Below are 23,265 nucleotides of genomic sequence, written 5' to 3' on the forward strand. Positions count from 1 at the left end.
AAGTGAAGTCACTCAGTCGTGTCCAACTTAGCAACTCCATGGACTGCAGCCTGCCAGGCTCCTCCATCCATGGGATTTTCCAGGCAAGAGTACTTGAGTGGGGTGCCACTGCCTTCTCCTATAGTCTTGCTGCTCACTGCTATATAGCCGGTTTCTCCTCCGGCCGCTGCTGCTCCACCAGAATGAGATGAGCCTGGCCAAGGGTGGGCTCTTCCTTCTTGGAGATCTAACTGCAGTGGTCACCTGCACAGCACATGACCACCCATCTGGGAGGACCGCCTAACCTCCACAAGGACCCTTCACAAAGGCCATGGAGGCACTGGAGGAGTTTGCTTTCCAGGTGCGCAGGGAGCTTGGCACGAAGCCTGGGGGAGATTGTTGTTTGTAAAAGTGATGGCCAGGTAGCTGCTGGGGAATGTTCCACTGTATCAATGGTTTGCAGATAAGGGCCTTATTATTGTTGTTATTATTATTTTTACAGTGCAACTGGATGGGGGCACAGCTGTTTTCTTTTCCTTGGGCTAGTGCAGGGGGTTGCGGTTTGAGGGCAGCATTTTCACACCAGCACAATTTAAGCCAAGCTGATATGGGCACTGGTCATTTCCCACTCGGCAGCAAATTTACAAACCACGAAAAACATGTAAGACAGATGTAGTGGACGAGGCCACTACACTGTTATATACTTTAAAATTATACTCTTACAAGATTGTTTCCTTATGTCCATATTCTCGGTACCTTAGTGTTTTAAGACTGACTCCCTCCAACTTCAAGATGGAGTTAAAACTCTGTGATAAGACCATTTAAGTTGATAAGAATTCACAAGACTTTATCATTAAATTATTCAAGTTAATTATTCACGTGTGAACCTACTGAAATGGGATGGTTTAAATAATTTAGGAGGAAATTAATACTCTATATGTTCTGAATTCTAACATTAGTGCATGGATATCTATTAAAAAATCAAAGAAGACAAATTAGTAGGGATCATATATGTTCATTTCTATTATTTATTATAGATTAAGAAAAAAAATCCTTGTTTTTTTGTTCCCGCTGATTCATGACAAAGGCTGTGATGGTGGAGACAGAAAAATGGAGAGCTGGATATTATGTAATGAATTTGATCATAAGTTGATGATTTTTCTAAGATTTGTTAACTTTAAAAAATTGCACAAGCAAAGCACACAATCATTATCTTAAACTCTAAGAAATTCAGAAGGGTATAAAAAAGTGGAAGCTAACTTTCAACTCTTAGCTTGATAAAAGATTTTTTAAAGTAATAAATAGGTGTTGAATTTTACAAAATATTATTTTGATATCTACTGAAATGGGGCAGGAGGAGAAGGGGACGACCGAGGATGAGATGGCTGGATGGCATCACAGACTCGATGGACGTGAGTCTGAGTGAACTCTGGGAGATGGTGATGAACAGGGAAGCCTGGTGTGCTGAGAGATTCATGGGGTCGCAGGTAGTTGGACACGACTGAGCAACTGAACTGAACTGAACTGAAATACCATAAGGATTTTCTTTATTAATGCTTCAGTACAATTACACTGCAAGATTTCTTATACTGAGGCAATCTTATTTACCTGGAATAAGCCCTACTAGGTCATGAGGTATTCTTTTTATATTTTGTTGGATTCCATTTGTTAATATTATACTTAGACCTTTGGCTTGCATGTTCTTAAGTGAATTGGTTTAGAATTTGCTTTCCTTTCCTTCTTTCCCTTTCTCCCTTCTCTTCCTTTGTGCTGTACAGCCTTGCTCAGTTTTAATGTTATACAATTTAAAAAAAAAGGCTTTGAAAGCTTTAGGTCATTTCCTATGTTCTAGAACTCAGTTATTTTCTTAAATACCCAGAATGAAAAAGTTCATTTGGATTTGAAATTAACTTGATTACAACATTGTCTTTGCCAATTTTAAAAAGGGAAGAACAATAAGAACATTAAAAATATAATTTCAATTGTTCTGGAATAGTTTAACATTTTCTTTTCTCACTTACCTGAGGTGACAAAGTCTTTAGTGCTGACTACCAAGAATTTGAAGAGATCATCATTAATCTTGATCAGGAATTGTGTAAACCATTTTGATCATAAAATCTCTTTTATGTAAAAGTTGCAAAAAAATTAAAAAAATGAATTAGACCAAAAAAAGTTGCATTCACAGGAATAAGATCAAGTTTTTAAAGGAATATATTTTAAATATATTTAGATTAGTAGTCAAAATTAATTCTTCATATCCTAGGACATGTTATATTGCTATATTTTTCTCATCATAAAAATACATGGAAATGAATATTTCCCCAGGACCCACAGATGTCCAAAATCCCTTCCAGCTTTTCCTCAGTGTGCAATTCCAATATTTTATGTGTGTGCCATGCCATGTTTGGGATTCCCTGGTGGCTCAGAGGGTAAAGTCTGCCTGCAATGCAGGAGACCTAATCAATCCCTGGGTCATGAAGACCCCCTGGAGAAGAAAATGGCAACCCACTCCAGTATTCTTGCCTGGAAAATTCCATGAACCAAGGAGCCTGGTGGGCTACAGTCCATAGGGTCGCAAAGAGTCAGATAGGACTGAGTGACTTCACTTTCACTTTTCACACCATGTTTAAGGTTGGAATGACTGAGTTCAGGGTCTGGTTAAAACATTTGTGGAATATTATACAGCTAGAAAAAAGAATTAATCTGCCATGAGTTAATTGCTGAAGCTGTATAACAATCAAGGATTCATGTATAAACATGGAAACTTTTAAAAGATAAACTAGGCAGAAAAAACCAGGCACAGTGTGTCTGTTACTCTTTGTGTAAAATAATGGATCAGAATATAGTTACATATTATGTAAAAGAATTGATGCTTTCAAATTGTGGTGCTGGAGAAGGCTCTTTTGAGAGTCCCTAGGACTGCAAGGAGATTAGTCAGTCCTAAAGGATATCAACCCTGAATATTCATTGGAAGGATTGTTGCTGAAGCTGAAGCTCCAATATTTTGGCCACCTGATGTGAAGAGGTGACTCACTGGAAAAGATGCTGGGAAAGATTGATGGCAAAACGAGAAGAGGGTGGCAGAGGATGAGATGGTTAGATAGCATCACTGACTCAAGGGACATGAATTTGAGCAAACTCTGGGAGATAGTGGAGGACAGAGAACCCTGGCATGCTACAGTTTATGGAGTTGCAAAGAGTTGAACACGACTTAGCAACTTTACAAGAACAACAACAAAGTTATGTAAAAAGGCGTTTCTGGAAGAATCTCAAGAATCTGGAGAGGGGACTTGAGTGGTTAGGTTACCGGCCACGGGTATATCCTGGGCCTAAAGATATAGAAGCCTGGAGGCTTTGGAGAATGGTGACCCTGAGCCAGGAGCAGTGAAAAGCTATGAACTCGGCACCTAAGGGTTGGAAGTGTAGATGTCCTTCTGTGAACAGGGCAGAAGATGGTGACACAGGGGAAAGCTGGCCAGTCAGGAGACGACAGGTCCTCTGAAGCACTGGGAGCAGGCATCTGGGGTGGGAGTGGCTTTCAGGTGGAAACCCCTGGCCACCAGGGGGCAGTCAAGCTCGCTCTTGAAAGCAGATGGGGAGGAGCACCCCCCAGGCCCCAGCTGGAGCGCCCACCTCCCTAGCTGGAGGGCCTGGCCCTGGAGTCATGCTCCTTTTCCCAGACCCTTCCCGGATCTCCGGCCACAGCCAGTTGAACTCCCTGAGGAGCACCTCTTTCTTCCTTTTGAGGGTCTTCTTGATGGCAGGGTCATCGCTGCCCCCCCTCCCCCCAACTTCCAGTTCACCCAAGCTTTGTTGGGTTATCTCTCATTCACTTTTGACCACTATCATTTGAGATGGGTACTGCAATCCTACCCATTTCACAGATGGAAAAGCTAGGACATAGGCTAGGTTACTTGAGCAAAGACCAGGAATGGCGACCCAGGATACACACCCGGCTGACCACCCTCAGAACTGGAGCGTTAACCGAGCCATGGCTTCTCCACTCTGCTCTCCCTCCAGAGCCTTCTTCACATAGCAGCCAGAGGGCGCTTTGGGGTCTAAGTGGTATATCACTCCCTAACAACCTTCCTCTGGCTCTCACTGCCCTCAGGATCAAATCCAGCACCCCCATTTCACCTCTCCAGCGTCATACTGACCCAGGAGACCCCAGACACGCCAACTTTCCTTCAGCCTGAAGAAAATTCTTGCTCGTCCTTGCATTTGCTTCTTCAGCAGGACCACTCTTCCTGCCTCGCCGCTTCTTTTGGAGAACTCTTACAGACTCTTCAGGCTCTGGTTCTGATATCATTTCCTCCAGGGAGCCCTCCCTGACTCCCAGACAAGCTAAGGTTCCATATTAAATGCTGTTAGAGCACTCACGATGAACTTCTTGGCCTCAGATGGGTGCTTCACTTTGGGATTATAATGGTATCATTATTTCAAAACCTTGAATCACCCATGGTTCCTCTTTCTCTCTAGAGCTCTCTCCAATCCATCAGCTGATCTTGTGGGATTATCTTTAAAATGTTATCTGACTCCTTCTTATCTCCTTCTCCACTAGGGCTTTCATGTCTTGCCATGCTTCCTCACAGTCATTCTGTTTCCACCTTTGCCCTGCAACAGAGCTGTCCTTATATTCATCTCCCTGTCTCCCTGACCAGAATGGAAGCTCCATAAAGGAAAGGGCTTCTCTGCAGAATTCCCAGTGCCTAGGGCTGGGATTGCCTGGTGCCTGAGACAGTAGAGAATCTGCCTACAATGCAGGAGACCTGGGTTCAATCCCTGGGTCAGGAAGATCCTCTGGAGAAGAGAATGGCAACCCACTCCAGTATTCTTGCCTGGAGAATTCCATGGACAAGGAGCCTGGCGGGTTACAGTCCATGAAGTTTGAGTAACACTTCACTTTCGTTCAGGACTGTGCCTACACAGAGCCAAGTGGGCACTTGACTGTGCCTCCCACTAGAATACCAACTTCTGAGGGCAGGGACTGTCTGTCATGTTCACACACAGTCAGTACCCAGCACATAGCAGAGGCTCAAAGCAGACCCAGGGTCAGGTGGAGAAATTTAGGACCAGAGTGAGGAAGAAGGGACTTGTCCAAGGTTAGGGCAGCAGAGTCAGCACAGGTACCCGACTCTCCTGTGCCTCTTCTGCCAGCCCAGCGTCCCCTCCCGGAGCACACAGGAGCCCAGGCCCTTTGCTCACAAACAACACATTTTATTACTGAACTGCACCTTCACTTTCACACAGACTATTTCAAAGAGCTGGAAAAAGTGTGGGGTGGGGGTTGGGGGAGGGACAGGTGCCTCTCAGGAGCCAGGACCCCCGGCTGGCTTCCCCAGACCAGGGCGGGGGGTGGGGTGGGGTGGGGTGGGGGTGCAGGGAGCACCAGGCTGTTTGATCTCCGGGCACCAGCTCTCCACGTGCACACGCACTGCAAGCCAGCACCTCCTCACACATAAATACAGACACGCTTAACAAAAATAGTATATCATCTTCACAAGGAATAAAAACTAGTTTCAAATATGTACAGCAGAGAGCCCGGGGTGGCCGGGGCTAGGCCTGGACCCCCAGGGATGAGACAGGCCATGTGTGGAGCAGAGGAGAGAGGGAGGTCAGAAGAGCTCCTGGCCAGGCCATCCTGACCTCGGCAGCCCGGCTGCTCAGGCTGAATGGGGGTGGGATACAAACTGTTCAGGCCAGGCAGGGCTGGCCCCTCTGGCCAGTCCCAGCTCCACCCCATGCACAAGGCTCTCCTTCCTGCCCCTCCTGCCTGAGGTAGGAAGACCCTAGGGCTCCCACAGCTGCTCCCTGCAGCTCCCCCTCACCTCTGGACCATGGACCCTGAAACCCACGGGCAGCAGCCCAAGGCAAAGACGCCACAGGCTTATCTTCTTGCAGGAAGTGAGGCAGCTGAGGCCATAAACAGCTCTGCGGCACCTATCTCAGGCCCAGTTGGTCCCTCAGTCACGGTCATGGAGCCAGGGAAGGGGAAGAACTGGGGTGGTGCTAAACTGCAAGACCACCCCAGCGCTGGCATGGGGTGCTTCCTACAGCTATAGTCCCTCCATCTCGGGTGAGGCCGGCCTCCAGCCAGAGACCTCCAGAGGACACTGGGATTGGGGGGAGGGACTTTGGCTGGGTCAGACGGGGGGAGGGGGTCCTGGTCCTTATTTCTTTATCCCAAGCATCCTGAATCCCTAATTAGTCAGAAGTGGGCCCTAAGTGGCTCTTGGAGGGTGGGGATGAATGGACGGGGGTGGGGGGTGGGGGGGGGGGTGGGTGGGGGTGGGTGGGGGGCGGGCCGCCCAGGGCCGGGAGGAGGAGGGAGACAGGAAATGATCAATTCTGAGGCCACAGACATCAAAATGAAGGCAATCTATTGTCTCTCTTTCTGGGGAAAAGGGTCAGAAAACTTTCCAGCTCCCTGGCAAGAAAGCATGCTCAGGGACCCTAAATGCGGAAGGGGACCCACCAATCGGGTGGGGCATTCCAGCCCCCAGTCACAACCCTCAACACCTGTTAGCTTCCACCGGGGCAGGTTCTAGGGAATTTTGTGGGTTTTGATGCCACGAGAATTGAGGAAGGCAGCTCTCACAGAAGCATGTAAATTCTAGAAAACTAATTGCGGGGGGCCAGGTCTAGGTCCAACCCTGTGATGTGTGGGTGGCTGTGGGCTCCATGGAGTGGTTCTCCTGGTGGCAATGGTGGCTGGACGGAGAGATGTGGTAGGGGCAGGACAGGGGTGTGTCAGTGAGTTGGTGGTCAGTGTCTGGTCATTTCCGACTGAAGAGCGAGCCCAGCAGAACCACACCAGCCACAGTCATGCCCGTCAGGAACCAGCGGTTGAAGCGCTCCTGGCCCTTCCGGCTCTCGGCTGCTGCGTTGTTCCCGTAGAGTTCCACAAACGTGTCCTGCCGGGGGACAGAAGAGAAGGGAACTGTGTGAGTTCTCAAACAGGAATCTGGATGGGACAAAGCGGGTGGTTGGCGTGTAATGACCTTGCTGAGCCGAAAAACTGCTGCTGTCCATGCCCACTTTGGGCCAGATAAAGGGTTAAGGGCGGCTCTTCCTCCTGACCCTCAGCCGGGGATAACCAACCCATTTTACTGCTGAGAAAACAGGTGCAAAGTGGGAGAAGAGTTCTGTCCAAAGTCAGCCAGCTAGGAAGTGGTCCCTCAGAACCTGAGCTGGGAAAAAGATGGGCAGGGAACTGAGGGAGGCCAAGGGGCTGGAGCAGGAGAGGAGGAGAGGAGAGATGAGCCTGAAGGGGTGAGTGAGAGCTGGAACACCTGTGGTCTGGAAGCCTGGAGGAAGCGGGAGTTGAGCCTGAGGGCAGTGCAGAACTACCAGGCCTCAGCCTTTCCACTGCTCTAAAGGAGGGAGAGAGGGAGGAAGGGGGTGAAAAGAGACAGGGGAAATTCTCAGAGTGATTCTGGGGCAGGGCAGGTCTGGAGGAAGCCTCTGACCAGGGCAGGCTGATGGGTGGGCAGAGCAGGGCTGAATAGAGAGGGCAACAGCAGTGCAGGACTGGGACGGGGTCCATGAGGCCCTGTCCCCCACCCCAGGGGGGCAGGACCCGGGGCCCAGGGGGAGGTGAGCAACAGTCCTCTGCCCTGAAGCTAGTCAGGAGGGAAGCACATGATACCACAAAGGAGGGGCTGCGGGCTGAATGACCCAGCCTAGGGCAGAACCAATCTGTGGGGGAGGCGGAGGGGAGCTTGGAGCACCCTTTAATGAGGGCACCTTGCACCCCGTTTGTCCTTTAATCCTCTCAACAATGCTGCAGTGCGGGCTGTCTCTCCCCACTGGCAGACCAGGAAGCCCGGCCTCTGAGTGCAGAGGAACTTGATCAGGTCACCCAGCTTTATGGAGGAACCGGAATCTAAACATCTGACATCTAGGATCAGCGTGCTTCGACTGCCCAGGGAGGGAACAGACCACTGGCTGGTTCCAGAGACTGTGGTCTTGCTTCTCCACCATGAACTCACACTGTGGGCCCACACTCTACCTGGGCCAGAGTGGCTGAGCCATGGGGTGGCCCCCTCAGACCATGCCTGCCATTTCTGGTTGGCTTCCACGTCCCACCCGGATAGTTTGCTCACTATGATATCTGCCGGGCCCTACTTCTAGTCTTGACGACACCCCCTCACTCCATGCCAAGATTTTTTAAAACATAGGTCAGGGTGTGGTACACCAACAGCTTTTCCTTGCACTTAGAATGACAGTCATGTCCGTTCATGTCCCTGGTACCTAGCAGAGGGTCATACACATTGAACTGACAACTTGACTCAAAGAATCCTCTATATTTACTAAACCATTAGGGAGGCAGCAGTGATGTGTGGGCCAGAGCAGAGTCCTTCTAGAAAGGGGAAAAGGCACTGGGAAGGGAAGGCGGGCAGGTGGGGAAAACCCCACCACTGAGCCCGTCACTCCGTGCTCTCAAGCTCTCCAAGGCTCCCCATCACAGACGGAATCGAGTCTTCACCAAGGCCAATGAGGTCCAGTAGGCCCCAGCCCCTCCGCACTGCACATTCTACTCTAGTTGCCTGGCTGTTGCTGCAACATCTGTTGAGCTCAGGACCTGCTGCCCTTGTGGCTTGGAGCACTCGACCCCAGGCTCCCTCATTTCACTCCTAACTCTATTCAAATGCCATCTCCTCAGGGATGCCTTCCCTGGCCACCTTGTCTAATATAGTACCCCCTACCCTGATCTCTCGCTACCTATTCCCTCACCTTGGTCTATTTTTCTTCTTAGCACTTTCTGGAAGCAGAGCCTGCCCTTTTGGGTCTTTGTTTTGACTGATCTCCTGCAGTAGTCATGTCCTGATGAGGCATAGAGGCTGTCTTGTTTCTACATACCCAGAACCCAAAACAGAGTCTGGCACAGAGTCAGTGATCACTAAATACATGAGGAGAACAAAGGTTTTACATGCCTCCTAAGTTCTAGATACTGTCATCCCCGTCACCTTCATCAGAATCCTCAGATGTAGTGATCTGAGCCCCATATCACAGATGAAACAACGGAGGTACACAGTCAGAAAGACCTTGCCTGGGGTCATTCAGTTAACAGGGGGCAGAGCCAGGATCAAAGCCCAGGACTGCCTGGTCCCAACCTGGGTGCTGCTGTGAATGTGAAAGTCGCTCTCTGTAACCCCATGAACTATGCAGGCCAGAATACTGGAGTGGGTAGCCTTTCCCTTCTCCAGGGGATCTGCCCAACCCAGGTCTCCCGCATTGCAGGGGAATTCTTTACCAGCTGAGCCACAAGGGGTGCTGCTGCAGCAGGAATATTCCCTACGTGGGGGCTGGGGTGGAGGGGGCCTCGGGCCTGGGAAGAGAAGGGCAGTGGCAGCAGCCAGAGTCCTTACACTTTGGCCTTCATCCTGCTTAGCCTCCCTAGGCTTCTTGTTGGACCAGAAAATTCTTACAGGAATTGAAATTTTTCTGGTCCTAAGTGAAGGAGGCCTCAGGTGCAGTCACGAAAAAGACTGATCTGTGATGAGGGAGTCCTGGGCTGTGAGGAGCATGGGAGAGGGAGCCATGGCCAGAAATTATCCCAAGGGGCCAAATGTCCCACAAGAAACCAGGGACACTGGGCTGCAGCCAAAGTGGGAGAGGCCTGGCTCCCTCGATGGGAACTTTCCTGAAGTAGAGGGCTGGCAGCCACAGGAAATTTTCGGCTCTGGGCTGAGCTGGAATAAACAGGCCCCGTCCCTGCAAGGGCACAAAGCACTCACTGTCCAGGAACAGTCATTCCAGGGTGGAGGGAACATTCTCCTGTCGGTGCCACGGAGACAAGTCTCTGATCAGCCCAGCCCCCACCAGTGCATTCCCGCGCTTGGACAATCTTCATCTCCATTTCAGAAGCTCCTCCTAGGGAGGGGGAGAGGATCCTGGGGATTGCTTTCACAGAGAGAGCAGGAGCAAAGCGGGGCGTGCTGTTCCAGGGCGGGTGCCGGGGAGGCAGTGGCGTGGGTATATTTAGCCCATGGTTCACACGACACACTTGGAAACAAACACAGCCATTTTCTCTGCAGGCGGCTGCTCTGGATAAACAAACAGGGTTGCAGAGCTGCCCTGGTCTGGAAAAGCAGAGATAAGCCCCCACTGCTGCTCAGTGGCTCCCACTGGTTTGAGCCAGAGCTGCTGTGGTAGACAGGGGGTCAGATATAAGGTGGGCGGCAGGGAGGTCCCACAGGCTTTCAGGAGACCCAGCCTAAGGGACTATGTGCATTCTCAGTGTGGGGCAGGGCAAAATGGGGTAAGCTTCTCTTTGTAGCTGTGAGCGCTACCATGGGATCCATGTAGGGGTTTTCAGGACCACTGGGGACAGGTGGAGAACCATGGATTCCTAGGCTAGAGACTCGCAGTCAACAAGGCCCACCTACTCATCCACTCTACAGTTTCAAAGAGCCAGTTTGTGGGAGAGCTTGGCCTCTACCATCTAGCACTGGGGCCCTTCAGAGTGGTTAGATAAGAATCAGGGTCCCCAGGACAAGTAAGGCTGGGACCACTTTCAAGGTCCTGCCTCCAACAGTCCCTGCCACCTGCGGGGGATGGCCACAGCCCCACAGCCCAGAGTGCTTCAGGCCCCTGAGCCTTGGCCAGCTCTGAGCCCTCTAACTGGTAACCCTCCCCATCTCCGCCTTAGTCAGCCAACCCTACCCAGCTTATGTGACCACTTTGGAGTCCTGTCTTCCAAGACTTCCCTACTTATCCTTCCTTCAACTCCAGCAGGAACATCTTCTTTGTACTCCCAGAGATTGTGGACCTTCGTTCATACCGTAACTACTCGCTGTCTACCGTGCCTTGGGCCCAGCACTGAACAGGACAAATAAGGTCCCTCCTCTCACAGAGCTTATGTTCTAGTCCATGCATTCTCCATGGGGGTGGGGTGAGGACATAGCACAGAAAGAGATACACAGCACAGCTGTGTTATTCAAACTTATGCCAGGGCAATTAAGATAAACATGTCTAAAAACTAAAAAGACTCCTTAGCAGGGAGTGGTGAGGAGAAAGTAAGGTTGAGAAACACAGTCCTAGAGAGAAGCAAAGAGAATAAGAAGCAAGACAATTTCAGATATGATGGGGTTTTGAAGAGAGTAAGTCCTAGGCAGGTGGTGAAGAATACCAGTGGACTGATGCAGGTGGAGTGGTCAGAGGAGGTCTCTCTGGGGGAGGGTGGGGAGTCTAAACTGAGTCCTGAATGACTAGGTGGCAGTGGCCAAGGGAGGATCAAAAATCTTGGGTGATGAGACTTCCCCGGTGGGCCAGTGGCTAAGTCTGCAGTCCCGACACAGGGGCCCAGGTTTGATTCCTGTTTGGGGAACTAGATCCCACGTGCCACAACTAAGACCCAGTGAAGCCAAATGAAAAGGAAAAAAAAACCTCTTGGGTGAAAAAGAGCATGTTCCAGCAGAAGTACCAAGTGCCAAGACCCTGAGGTGAGAAGGAGAGGCAGCAGCGTCCCCAGGTTGAGGCCCTCTGTATGGTGGTCTCGCCTGTCAGTCCGGGGACTCGGTATAGGCAGGGATCAAGACTGACATGTCTGAAGCCAGGGGCTCATCCAGACAGGCACAGACTGGCTTCAGTTAGATCTCTGCCCAGACAAAGTCAACTGCACGATGAAGGTTACCTTGCAGCCACCTGCAATCCTGCAGAAGTCGGGAGAAAGGCTGGCACAGCATTGTCCTTGAGCAGCAGTCCAAGTGCCAGTGGACCACCTGCCCTGCCAGGGGCTAGAACACACTTCCTGCTTGAACCCAGTCAGTTCTCCACTACTCACCCTTCCCTCTCACCTCCCACATCTCCACGCTTCTCCCGAGTGGCGTGGCTTTGAGCAGGTTACTTTGCTTCTTGAGCCCATAGTGTCCTCACTTTTTGAATAACAGTATAATATCTGGGACATCCCTGGTGGTGCAGGGGACAGAAATCCGCCTGCCAATGCAGGGGACATGGGTTCGCTCTCTGGTCCAGGAAGATCCCACATGGCGCGGAGCAACTAAGCCCGTGTGCCGCAACTACTGAGCCTGTGCTCTAGAGCCTGGGAGCCGCAACCACTGAAGCTCGCGACCCAGGAGTCCGTGCTCCGCAACAAGGGAAGCCACCACAATGAGAAGCCCGCACACTGCAACTAGAGAGCAGCCCCAGATCACCACAAACGGATAAAGTCTAAAAAAAGCAACGAAGACTCAGTGCAGCCAAAGAGAAAAAAAAAACAAACACACACACACTATCTGCTATGATGGCAGCTGACCTTTATACCACACACGTGAATGTTTTGCCTGCTCCAGGCACTGAACTGAAGCACTTCACTCCAAGGAGGCCGTATTCCCTGCCACATGCACAGTCACGTTCGCCTGAGTGTTTCTGGTCCTGTCTCCCCAACTAGACCGTGTGTGGTTTTTGTCACTTGTACCTGAAGAAGCTGGTGCTGCACCTAGAACACAGCAGGTGCCGTTCTAAATGAATCCATTTGAGATGAACAAATGAACAAATGAATGACTCCATTCAGTCAGCCCTCAGAACATTTTTATTGGAGCCTCATTCTACAGATGTCAAGATGGTGGCTTCCATAATCTCTGTCCAGCAAGTGGCAGGACTGGGATTTGTCTGAGTTCTGGCCTCTTACTCATTCTGAGGTCCAATCTTGCCATCTTGGGTCCCTGCTGTCTCCACCCACAGAGAACTAGGCTCCTCAGTGGCGGCAGCAGCAGCTGACATTTCCAGAGCACTTACCTTGCAAGACCCTCTCCTTGGTCCTTTCTGTGGATTGGTTCATTAACCCGTCTCTACGCTCTGTGGGCCTGTAGGTTCTACTGTTAACCCACCAAAGAGCTGATAGACCTGAGGCCCACAGATAATGTGTGACTTGCCCAAGGTCACACAATGGTCTGGTGACATGACTGGGTTGCCTGCACCAAAATCTGGCTCCAGTACCTTTGCTCCTAGCCTCTACCCAGTGCTCTGCTCACTTACGAAAGGACAACTGTTCTCAAGGTCCCGTCATAGGCCAGGTGCATGCACTATTGCTGAAGGAGGTCCTCACTCTTAAGCTCAGGTAGGCCGAGGCTCAGAGATACTGAGAGACCTATCTCAAGTGGGTAACTGAAGAACCAGTTCATATTCTGGGGCAAGGCCTATAGCCCTGGGTCGCTCTAGGAGGAGGAAGGTGGCCTGAAGCACCAGCTGAATCAATGAGTTCTGGCCCCAAGCCAGCTGAGGGGAACTGGGTGCCACAGGAAAAGGATGTGACGAAGGCCAGGAGAGAAAGTGAAACCCTTCCGTCCTGGCTTTAGCGGAGAACAAGCACCGCTGCCAGACGGGCCCTTCCTTCCTCTAGTGTGACTCTGGAGGGCCCAGGCCCACTGCTTCCTTCCTGCTTGGTTATTTCTGGAAAGAGGTAGGTGGAGAAGAGGAAGGGGCTCCTAGCAGCCCAGGGAAAGTGCCAGAACATCAAGAATGTACCTTACCCGGCCTCATCAAAGCCCTGCACAGGCAGGCCATGAGTCACTTTCTGCTCTTGGACTCAGTTTCCCTGAGGGAGAGGCTGACAAATGCCAACTGAATAGGCAAATGAGGCTTTGCTAGGAGATCTCACAGAGATGGCAGGCAAGTGGGCAGTGGGGCAAAGGAGGAGGCCTTATCACTCTCTCAGCAGGGAGCTGCAGGCGGAGACTCGGAAGAAGTGAGGTTTGTGGTTGGAATCCACTTCCCTTGGGTTTCCCAGGGGGGTGGGAGGAAAGGGGGTGGGTTGTGTGTGGGCTTCAGCAAAATGAGAGGAACACAGCCTCTCTCCTCCACCCTGGGGACCACAGGCCTGGACGTAGGCAACTCAGAGAGGTGGCTCCATGGGGCAGGGACTAAGAGATGGGTGGCTAGAGAGCTGGGCTGACACCTCAGCTGAGTCAGCCCAGTTGGTGGGTGGCACAGCAGGCCTCTCTACTTCTGAACCTCAGTTTCTCTTGCTTTGACCTCACAGGCAGGATGGTGAGAAAAGGGGATGAAAGCACTTGGTAAAGCAAAGCGACCTTGGTGTTATGGTAGAAGAGGGTGGAATGAGGAGCCCAAGCCATTTGGGCTGTCGGGGCTATTTGGAGGCATCCTTACAGCAAACTTCTTGGTAATCTTTCTTAAAGTCTGCCCTTGTCAGCTGCCAGCCTCTCCTCCTCTGCCTGGCCCCCTCCATTAGTTCTAAGAAGCTAAGCCTGACAGATGTGCTCATTTCTCAGAAAAGGAAGTGGTTGTGCCGGGAGGAGATAACACCTCCGTTAGGGAATTGAGAAAGCTATCAGGCCCAGCAGTGCAGCGCAAGCTCTCCACCGCCTCAGCTCAGAAGCCGGGTACCAGTCTTGGAGGCAGATAAAGGTAACTCAGAAAAGTCTTTACCGGGGGCACAGACGCTCATTTAGGGGCTCTCGATCTCCTTCCCAGGGAGTGATGGCTGAGATTTACTGAGCACTTACCAAGCACCAGGCGTGGTGCCAAGAGCTTTGTTGTGTATGTAAATTCACTGAATCCTCCTAAGAACCCCATGAAGTAAGTGCTATCATTACTCACCATGTTACAGATGAGGAAACAGGCACGGAGAGGTTAAGTGACCTCCCAAGGCCATCCAGTTCATAAATGACAGAGCAGGGATCTGAATCCAGGCAGTCTGGCTCCAGAGCCCAAAGGCTTAATGGCTCCTGGGCAGATGCTACCTGCTCATATGCATTCATTCCCTGGAAATCTGAAAACTCCCCTCATCTCAACCTTATCTCATCCTTGGTAACTAACTCCCTATCTACTCTTTTCTAGGTATTTTTATTCATTACTTAGTTATTTTATTTCTGGTTGCTCCGGGTCTTCACTGCTGTGTGCAGGCTTTCTCTAGCTGCGGTGCACAGGACTTACTGCAGTGGCTTCTCTTGCAGCAAAGCACAGGCTCCAGGTTGTGGCACACAAGCTCAGCAGTTGTGGCTCATGGGCTCCAGGGATGCAGGGTTCAGTATGAACGCCGTATCTTTCATGAGTAGATGGCCACAGCCTTTCATTCTTCTCCCAGTGTCCAGGGTGAGAAGGACCAAGGCTCAGCCTTGAAACAGAATCAGAGACTCAAGAGTGACCTAAAAAGATGCCCATCCAACCTTCCATGTGATACTCAAGCTCACCCCTAACATCCTCACTTCCCAGTTGAGGTTCAGAAAGATGGAGTACAAATCTATAGATACAGTACAATCCCTATCAAAATATTAATGGCATTTTCCACAGAATTAGAATAAATAATTGTGAAACTTGTATGGAAATACAAAAGACCTCCAATAGCCAAAATAATCTTGAGAAAAAACGAAAGCTGGAAGTATCATGCTCTCTGATTTGAAACTACACTACAAAGCTACAGTAATCAAAATAGTTTGGTACCAGCAGAAAAAACAGACACATAGATCAATGGAACAGAGAGACCAGAAATGAACCCACACTTACATGGACAACTACACGCAAAAGAATCAAACTGGATGATCCTCTCACACCATGCACAAAGATAAATTTTAAATGAATTAAAGGCTTAAATGTAATACCCAAACCCATAAAATTCCTAGAAGAAAACCCAGGCAGTATGTTCTTTGATTTGTAATACGATATTTTTTGGATACATCTCCAGAGGCAAAAGAAACAAAAGCAAAAATAAACAAATGGGACCACATTAGACTGAAAAGCTTCTGCATGGAGAAGGAAACTATCAACAAAGCTAAAAGGCGACCTACTAAAAGGCAGAAGGTGCCTTTTAGAAGCTAAAAGGCAGAAGATATCTGCAAATGATATAGCCGATAATGGGTTAATATCCAACATATACAAAGAATTCATACAATGCAACATCAAAAAAACAAATAACCAGATTACAAAGTGGGCAGAGGATCTGAACAGACATATTTCCAAAGAAAACATACGGAGAGCCAACAGGTACATGAAAAGATGCTCAACATCAAGAAACATTCAATTCAGTTCAGTTCAGTCACTCAGTCGTGTCCGACTCTTTGCAACCCCATGAATCGCGGCATGCCAGGCCTCCCTGTCCAGCACCAACTCCAGGAGTTCACTCAGATTCACGTCCATCTTGTCCGTGATGCCATCCAGCCATCTCATCCTCTGTCGTCCCCTTCTCCTCCTGCCCCCGATCCCTCCCAGCATCAAAGTCTTTTCCAATGAGTCAACTCTTTGCATGAGGTGGCCAAAGTACTGGAGTTTCAGCCTGAGCATCATTCCTTCCAAAGAAATCCCACGGGCTGATCTCCTTCAGAATGGACTGGTTGGATCTCCTTGCTGTCCAAGGGACTCTCAAGAGTCTTCTCCAACACCACAGTTCAAAAGCATCAATTCTTCGGCACTCAGCCTTCACTCAGTCGAACTCTCACATCCATACATGACCCCAGGAAAAACCATAGCCTGGACTAGACGGACCTTAGTCAGCAAAGTAACATATCTGCTTTTGAATATGCTATCTAGGTTGGTCATAAGTTTTCTTCCAAGGAGTAAGCGTCTTTTAATTTCATGGCTGCAGTCACCATCTGCAGTGATTTTGGAGCCCCCCAAAATAAAGTCTGACACTGTTTCCACTGTTTCCCCATCTATTTCCCACTAAGTGATGGGACCAGATGCCATGATCTTCGTTTTCTGAATGTTGAGCTTTAAGCCAACTTTTTCACTCTCCTCTTGCACTTTCATCAAGAGGCTTTTGAGTTCCTCTTCACTTTCTGCCATAAGGGTGGTGTCATCTGCATATCTGAGGTTATTGATATTTCTCCCGGCAATCTTGATTCCAGCTTGCGTTTCTTCCAGTCCAGCGTTTCTCATGATGTACTCTGCATATAAGTTAAATAAGCAGGGTGACAATATACAGACTTGACGTACTCCTTTTCCTATTTGGAACCAGTCAGTTGTTCCATGTCCAGTTCTAACTGTTGCTTCCTGACCTGCATATAGGTTTCTCAAGAGGCAGGTCAGGTGGTCTGGTATTCCCATCCCTTTCAGAATTTTCCACAGTTTATTGTGATCCACACAGTCAAAGGCTTTGGCATAGTCAATAAAGCAGAAATAGATGTTTTTCTAGAACTCTCGCTTTTTCGATGATCCAGTGGATGTTGGCAATTTGATCTCTGGTTCCTCTGCCTTTTCTAAAACCAGCTTGAACATCAGGGAGTTCACGGTTCACGTATTGCTGAAGCCTGGCTTGGGGAATTTTGAGCATTACTTTACTAGCATGTGAGATGAGTGCAATTGTGCGGTAGTTTGAGCATTCTTTGGCATTGCCTTTCTTTGGGATTGGAATGAAAACTGACCTTTTCCAGTCCTGTGGCCACTGCTGAGTTTTCCAAATTTTCTGGCATATTGAGTGCAGCACTTTCACTGCATCATCTTTCAGGATTTGAAACAGCTCAACTGGAATTCCATCACCTCCACTAGCTTTGTTCGTAGTGATGCTTCCTAAGGCCCACTTGACTTCACATTCCAGGATGTCTGGTTCTAGATGAGTGATCACACCATCGTGATTATCCGGGTCGTGAAGATCTTTTTTGTACAGTTCTTCTGTGTATTCTTGCCACCTCTTCTTAATATCTTCTGCTTCTGTTAGGTCCATACCATTTCTGTCCTTTATTGAGCCCATCTTTGCATGAAATGTTCCCTTGGTATCTCTAATTTTCTTGAAGAGATCTCTAGTCTTTCCCATTCTGTTCTTTTCCTCTATTTCTTTGCATTGATCGCTGAAGAAGGCCTTCTTATCTCTTCTTGCTATTCTTTGGAACTCTGCATTCAGATGCTTATATCTTTCCTTTTCTCCTTTGCTTTTCACTTCTCTTCTTTTCACAGCTATCTGTAAGCCCTCCTCAGACAGCCATTTTGCTTTTTTGCATTTCTTTTCCATGGGGATGGTCTTGATTCCTGTCTCCTGTACAATGTCATGAACCTCCATTCACAGTTCATCAGGCACTCTATCTATCAGATCTGGGCCCTTAAATCTGTTTCTCACTTCCACTGTATAATCATAAGGGATTTGATTTAGGTCATACCTGAATGGTCTAGTGGTTTTCCCTACTTTCTTCAATTTAAGTCTGAATTTGGTAATGAGGAGTTCATGATCTGAGCCATTAGGAAAAGACAAATCAAAACCACAATCAGCTAACATCTCACACCTGTCAGAATGGCTGTTATCAAAAAGACAACAAATAACAACCATTGATGGGGATATGGAAAAAAGGGAATCCTCATGTACTATTGGTGGGAATGTGAGTTGGTGCAACCATTATGGAAACAGCATGGAGATTCCTTAGAAAATTAAAAATAGAACTATTATATGATCCAGCCTGCCTGCTAATGCAGGGGATGTAAGTTCGATCTCTGGGTCAGGAAGATTCCCGAGAGAAGGGGTCTTGGCAACCCACTCCAGTATTCCCACCTGTAAAATCCCATGGACAGAGGAGCCTGGTGGGCTACATTCCATGGGGTCACAAGAGTTGGACATGACTGAGCATGTGCGCGTGCACACACACACCACAGAATCTAGCAATATCACTCTCTGTATATTTATGTGAAGAAAACAAACACGCTAATTAGAAAAGATAAAGGCACCTCTATGCTCACTGAAGCATTATTTGCAACAGCAAAGATACGGAAGCAACCTAAGTGCCCATCAACACATGAATGGATAAAGAAAATATGATACAAATACACAACACTAAATACTAGCCACTCAAAAAGGATGAAGTCTTGCCATTTGTGCCAACACAGAGGGACCTAGAGAGTATTATGCTTAGTGAAATAAGTCAGACAGAGAAAGACAAATACAGTATGGTTTCACTTATATGTGTGGACTCTAATCCAAAACAAACAAACAAACAAACAAAGACAGAAATATAGATACAAACAGGTGTTTAACAGAGGGAGAGGGGTAGGGACAGAAAAGAAATAGGTGTGAGAGATGAAGAGACATAAACTTTCAGTTGCAAAGTATATAAGTCTTCATGAGAATGAAATGTACAGTGTGGAGAATATAGTCAATAATTATGTAACATCTTTGTATGGTGACTTACCTTAACTACATGTATTGTGGTGATCAGTTTGCATTGTATAGAATTATGGAGTCACTATGCTGTATAACAGGAACTAACATAATGCTGTAGGTCAATTATATTTAAGAAATCAAACAGGGACTTCCTTGGTGGCCCAGTGGCCAAGACTTCACGCTCCTAATGTAGAGGACGGTGGGGCTGGGGTTCAATCCCTAGTCAGGGAATTAGATCCCACATGCCACAACTAAAGATCCTGCGTACCCCAGTGCAGCCAAATAAATATTTTTTGAAAAAGAGATCAGATTTGTGGTTACCAGAGGCAGGGATTGGAGGGGATGGGGGGAGCGGGAAGGAAGAAGGTGGCTAAAAGGTAGAAACTTCCAGTTATAAATTGCTACTAGGGATGTAATGTATAAAATAAGTATAATTAACACTGCTGTATGTTATATATAAAAGGTTTTAAAAGAATAAATCCTAAGAGTTCTCATAAGAAAAAAAATTTTTTTCTACTTGATTTTGTACCTCTATGAGATGATAGATGCTCCCTAAACTTACTGTGGTCATCACTTCATGATGTATGGAAATCAAATCTTTATGCTATAAACCTTAAACTTTTACAGTGCTGTATGTCAAATACATTTCAATAAAACTGAAAGGAAAAAAACAAACAAAAGGAAAGCTGGAGCGTCCTGATTACACAGTAGGTCTGTTTAACGCCAGATGGTCCAGAACCATGGAGTTATCTACAGGGCATCATCTGCTTACACACTTGCAGTAAAGAATCCGCCTGCCACTGCAGGAGACTCGGGTTCCATCCCTGGGTCAGGATGATGCCCTGGAGAAGGGAATGGCAACCGACTCCAGCATTCTTGCCTGGGAAACCCCATGGACTCCTCTGAGCCTGGCGGGCTACAGTCCATGGGGTCGCAGGAGTCGGATGAGACTTAGTGACCAAACAACACCACCACATACACACTTGTGAGAAGGGGCTCCCTTCGTCCTGTGTGGATCATTTCATTTTTGAGCAGCTCTTTTGGAAAACATTGCCCTTTGATCGGCTCTAGTGGAAAACTTTTTGCCTCTTTCCCTCTACTGCCTGTCCTAGCTGGCCTGAGTTCTGGTTCTCTCTCCTCTGCTGCTCTCTTCCAACTCTCCCAAGGGCTAACCAAGAAGGTAACACGGGCTAGCAGAAAAAGGTTAAGGCCCTGAGCCAGGTCCTGCTGCTCTCTGAGTATCAGCTTCCTCATTTATAAAATAGCAGTGCTATCTAGATGAGGCCAAGGATGGTGACTAGTTATCTTCTTTTTCTCCACCAAAGTGGGCTCCTACAGCAAAGAGCACGCAGGGACCCAATAAGTCTTGCAATTAGACTAAGATGTTTAGCTTTGGACCTCATTAATAATATAGGAATTAAAGATGTACTCATTTCACAAGAACATTGTGAAAATTCAACAGTAATTCATGTAAAGGACTTAGAACTATATGTGACACCTAGTAGATTTGCAATAATTTAAGTAATTATTACTGTTCGTATTATTAGACCAAGGCTCAGCTTGAGTCTTAGGTCTTTCTCCATGGTCTGCAGGGTTTCTTCAGCTTTGTCTGGGGCCAGGCTGCTTACTCCTCACACACCATTATCTGTTCAGCCTCAGGATCTTTGCTCACATTGGTCCCTATGCTGAGCTCTCTCCTGCTTATCTCTTAGGTCTCAACGTGCAGGCCTTAAGGAGGCCTTCTGCTCTCCTGCTCCAAGTCTCCTTGGGCTCTCTCACCCATTTGCTGAGCTGCTCATTTCTGACCATGAGCTCTGTCTCCTAGGCTGAGAGCCCAGTGCTGGGCCCAGAGAAGGCGCTGCTAAGTAGGCTGACAGGTGGGAAGGAAAGAAGGCCAGTTCCCTCTCTCTTAAGCCCCACCTTCATTGTGTGCAAAAACTAGGAGGCCCCAAGATACCAGGTGACTGACTGGGCAAGGTACCTGGGGCTCCCCAGAAACCAAGTTCTCCCCAGGTCAGGAGAAAGTTCTGGAAAAGACATCTTCTGCATTGTGTTGACACAACAGGCAGGAGGGACTAGGGTAGCAATCTATAAGGAACAGAGGTTTGATCTCTGGGGCCAACCCCCTTCCTAATTCTCTGCTGCCTTCTGGGGTCTGTGCCTCTAAGTACTCCACGGTCCAAAGCAGCCACTCCCTCCTCCTTTCTGCCCAGGGCTGCCCTACTCTGACACTGATCAATGCTGCAGGCTGTGAAGCGCAATGGGCTGAGTGTCAGCAGGTGTGGGTTTTGTGTCCCAGTGCTGTCACTGGCTTGCTTGGGGGTGAGTCCATTCCGCTGTCTGGGATGCTGGGAAAGTCTGGGACTTTCCTTGTCTGTACAATGAAGGCGATCATCTCAAAGGACTCTCATTAGTGCTGCAGCGTGAGGAAGATGAAAATAACTCACACATGGGCAAATAACTGACTACCTGTGTTCTCTCTCAGGGGTATTCGAAAGATCCGGTCATTTAGTGTGGAAGGTGAGGCAACATTCTGGAGCAGAAGGACTTGTCGCCTCCACTTCAAAGCCTGCTGAGCCTTGCCGTCCAACCTGCAGATTCCAGGGCAAAGGACAGTGGGCATATCTATGACCAGGGCCAGCTCCTCAGAAGGCCAGACCTTGCCAGGCTCTGCCCCAGTGGCCTCAACCTCCTCACCCCAGCACCGCCTCCAACTAGTCCAGACAAGTCCGGGTATTTTCAGCCACCTTTATCTGATCGGAAATGTTTGGCATTCCACAGCAGAAGGCAACAGCTCTGGAGGATTTGGGGACTGAGAGCAAATCCCTGCAACCCCTCCCTACCCCCCAACACATAAGAATGCTCTCACATACAGCGTGTGAAAGTTGCTCAGTTGTGTCCGACACTTTGCAACCCTGTGGACTCCTCTGCCCATGGGATTCTCCAAGCAAGAATACTGGAGTGGATAGCCATTCCCTTCTCCAGGGGATCTTCCCAAGCCAGGGATCAAATCCAGGTCTCCCACACTGCAGGCAGATTCTTTACTGTCTGAACCACCAGGGAAGCCCCTCACGTACAGCCTTGTAACCAAAACCTCAGTGTTGAAGGTTCCCTCAGGCTGCAGCCTCCCCACTTCATCTTCATTGCAGTCCACCAGCCCCCTCAAGGCACACAATAGCAAGACGCCTGAGACGGGTGTCAGGAAAGCTGGAGGATTCTGTAGCCATGATACTGAGGGAGGGGCCACCTGCAGGTTTCCTGCTCATAGTCAATGCGCACAGCACCAACAAACTGCAGAAGACCACCACCACCAGCAGGTTCAACCTCTACTCTAAGTAGATGGGAAAATGAGACCTGAGGAGGCAAAGGGACCCCCACCCCCGTCCCAAGGCCTCTTGACTCCTAGAGTCCAACAGTGTGGGTTCTAACCCCAGCTCTGTGACTGCCGGACCTGGGGCAAGATCCTTTATCTCTCCAAGCCCAGGGTACTGTCTACAAAGTGAGAATACTGCCATCACAGCCTTAGTGGCAAGGATTAAAAGGTCCATGGAAAGTGCTCAATAATTGTTAGCTGTTTTTTTATAGCTAAAAATGAATGGCCCCATTTGTGCTTCTTATATTGTAGTCTCATTACGTATAGCTACAAACAAATAACAACAACAAAAAACCCCCACAGCTCATACTGACTTAGCCCCTACTTGAATTCTCAAAATCTTCTAAGTAGGTGCTGTCCCCATTTTACCAAAAAGGAAACTAAGACTCAGAGAGGTGAGGAAACTTTGTCTGAGATCTGGTTACCCAGTGAGGGTGTCTGACTCCAGGGCACGTTGTCTGCCAGCAGTAGGACAGATGCAGAAGGATGTGACTAAGCTCTTCCTTCCTTCCCTGCTCACCCACCCGATGCCCACTACTTGCTGAGGATACTGAGCCTTGGATCAGAGACCATTCTGAGGTCAGGGCAGAGGCATGTCCTTGGTACTCCCCCTGGGTTTCTTGGTGGCAAGAAGAGAAGTATGCAGATGGCTGCTCTGCTTCCCTATTGTCTCCTAACCCAGGCCCTGCAAGGCCAGTCCTTGAAGAGACCTCCTCCCTCCATCTGGTCATTATCTTGGAAACAAAAGTCATGCCTAGTAGCCTTGGTAGAGCTGTTAGCTGAGGTCCAAGACAGACCATGACCCCTTTGTGGGTTGACGTGTGGGGCTGTAGGAGGATTACCTGCTTAGCTCTGGACACTCATTCGTTTC

At 48.7% G+C, this 23,265-nt stretch overlaps 1 protein-coding gene and 1 long non-coding RNA gene across 6 annotated transcripts in view; one reads left to right on the forward strand and one right to left on the reverse strand.

Moving 5' to 3' along the window:
* Positions 1-5,175: 5,175 nt before the first annotated feature.
* Positions 5,176-23,265, reverse strand: part of BCL2L1 (BCL2 like 1) — a 52,917-nt gene continuing 34,827 nt past the window's right edge. For all 5 annotated transcript variants that reach the window (XM_069548270.1, XM_069548271.1, XM_069548272.1 and 2 more), the window contains exon 3: positions 5,176-6,893. In XM_069548270.1, the coding sequence (XP_069404371.1) occupies positions 6,756-6,893 (138 nt within the window). In that variant the 3' untranslated portion in view covers positions 5,176-6,755. The remainder of the gene's footprint in view (positions 6,894-23,265) is intronic.
* On the forward strand, positions 13,249-22,582 carry LOC138417628 (uncharacterized). Its single transcript, XR_011248232.1, has 2 exons — positions 13,249-13,384; positions 21,507-22,582. It is a non-coding gene; the product is annotated as an uncharacterized lncRNA (long non-coding RNA).

The sequence above is a fragment of the Ovis canadensis genome, chromosome 13 (genome assembly GCF_042477335.2).
Source record: "Ovis canadensis isolate MfBH-ARS-UI-01 breed Bighorn chromosome 13, ARS-UI_OviCan_v2, whole genome shotgun sequence".
NCBI lineage: Eukaryota > Metazoa > Chordata > Mammalia > Artiodactyla > Bovidae > Ovis > Ovis canadensis.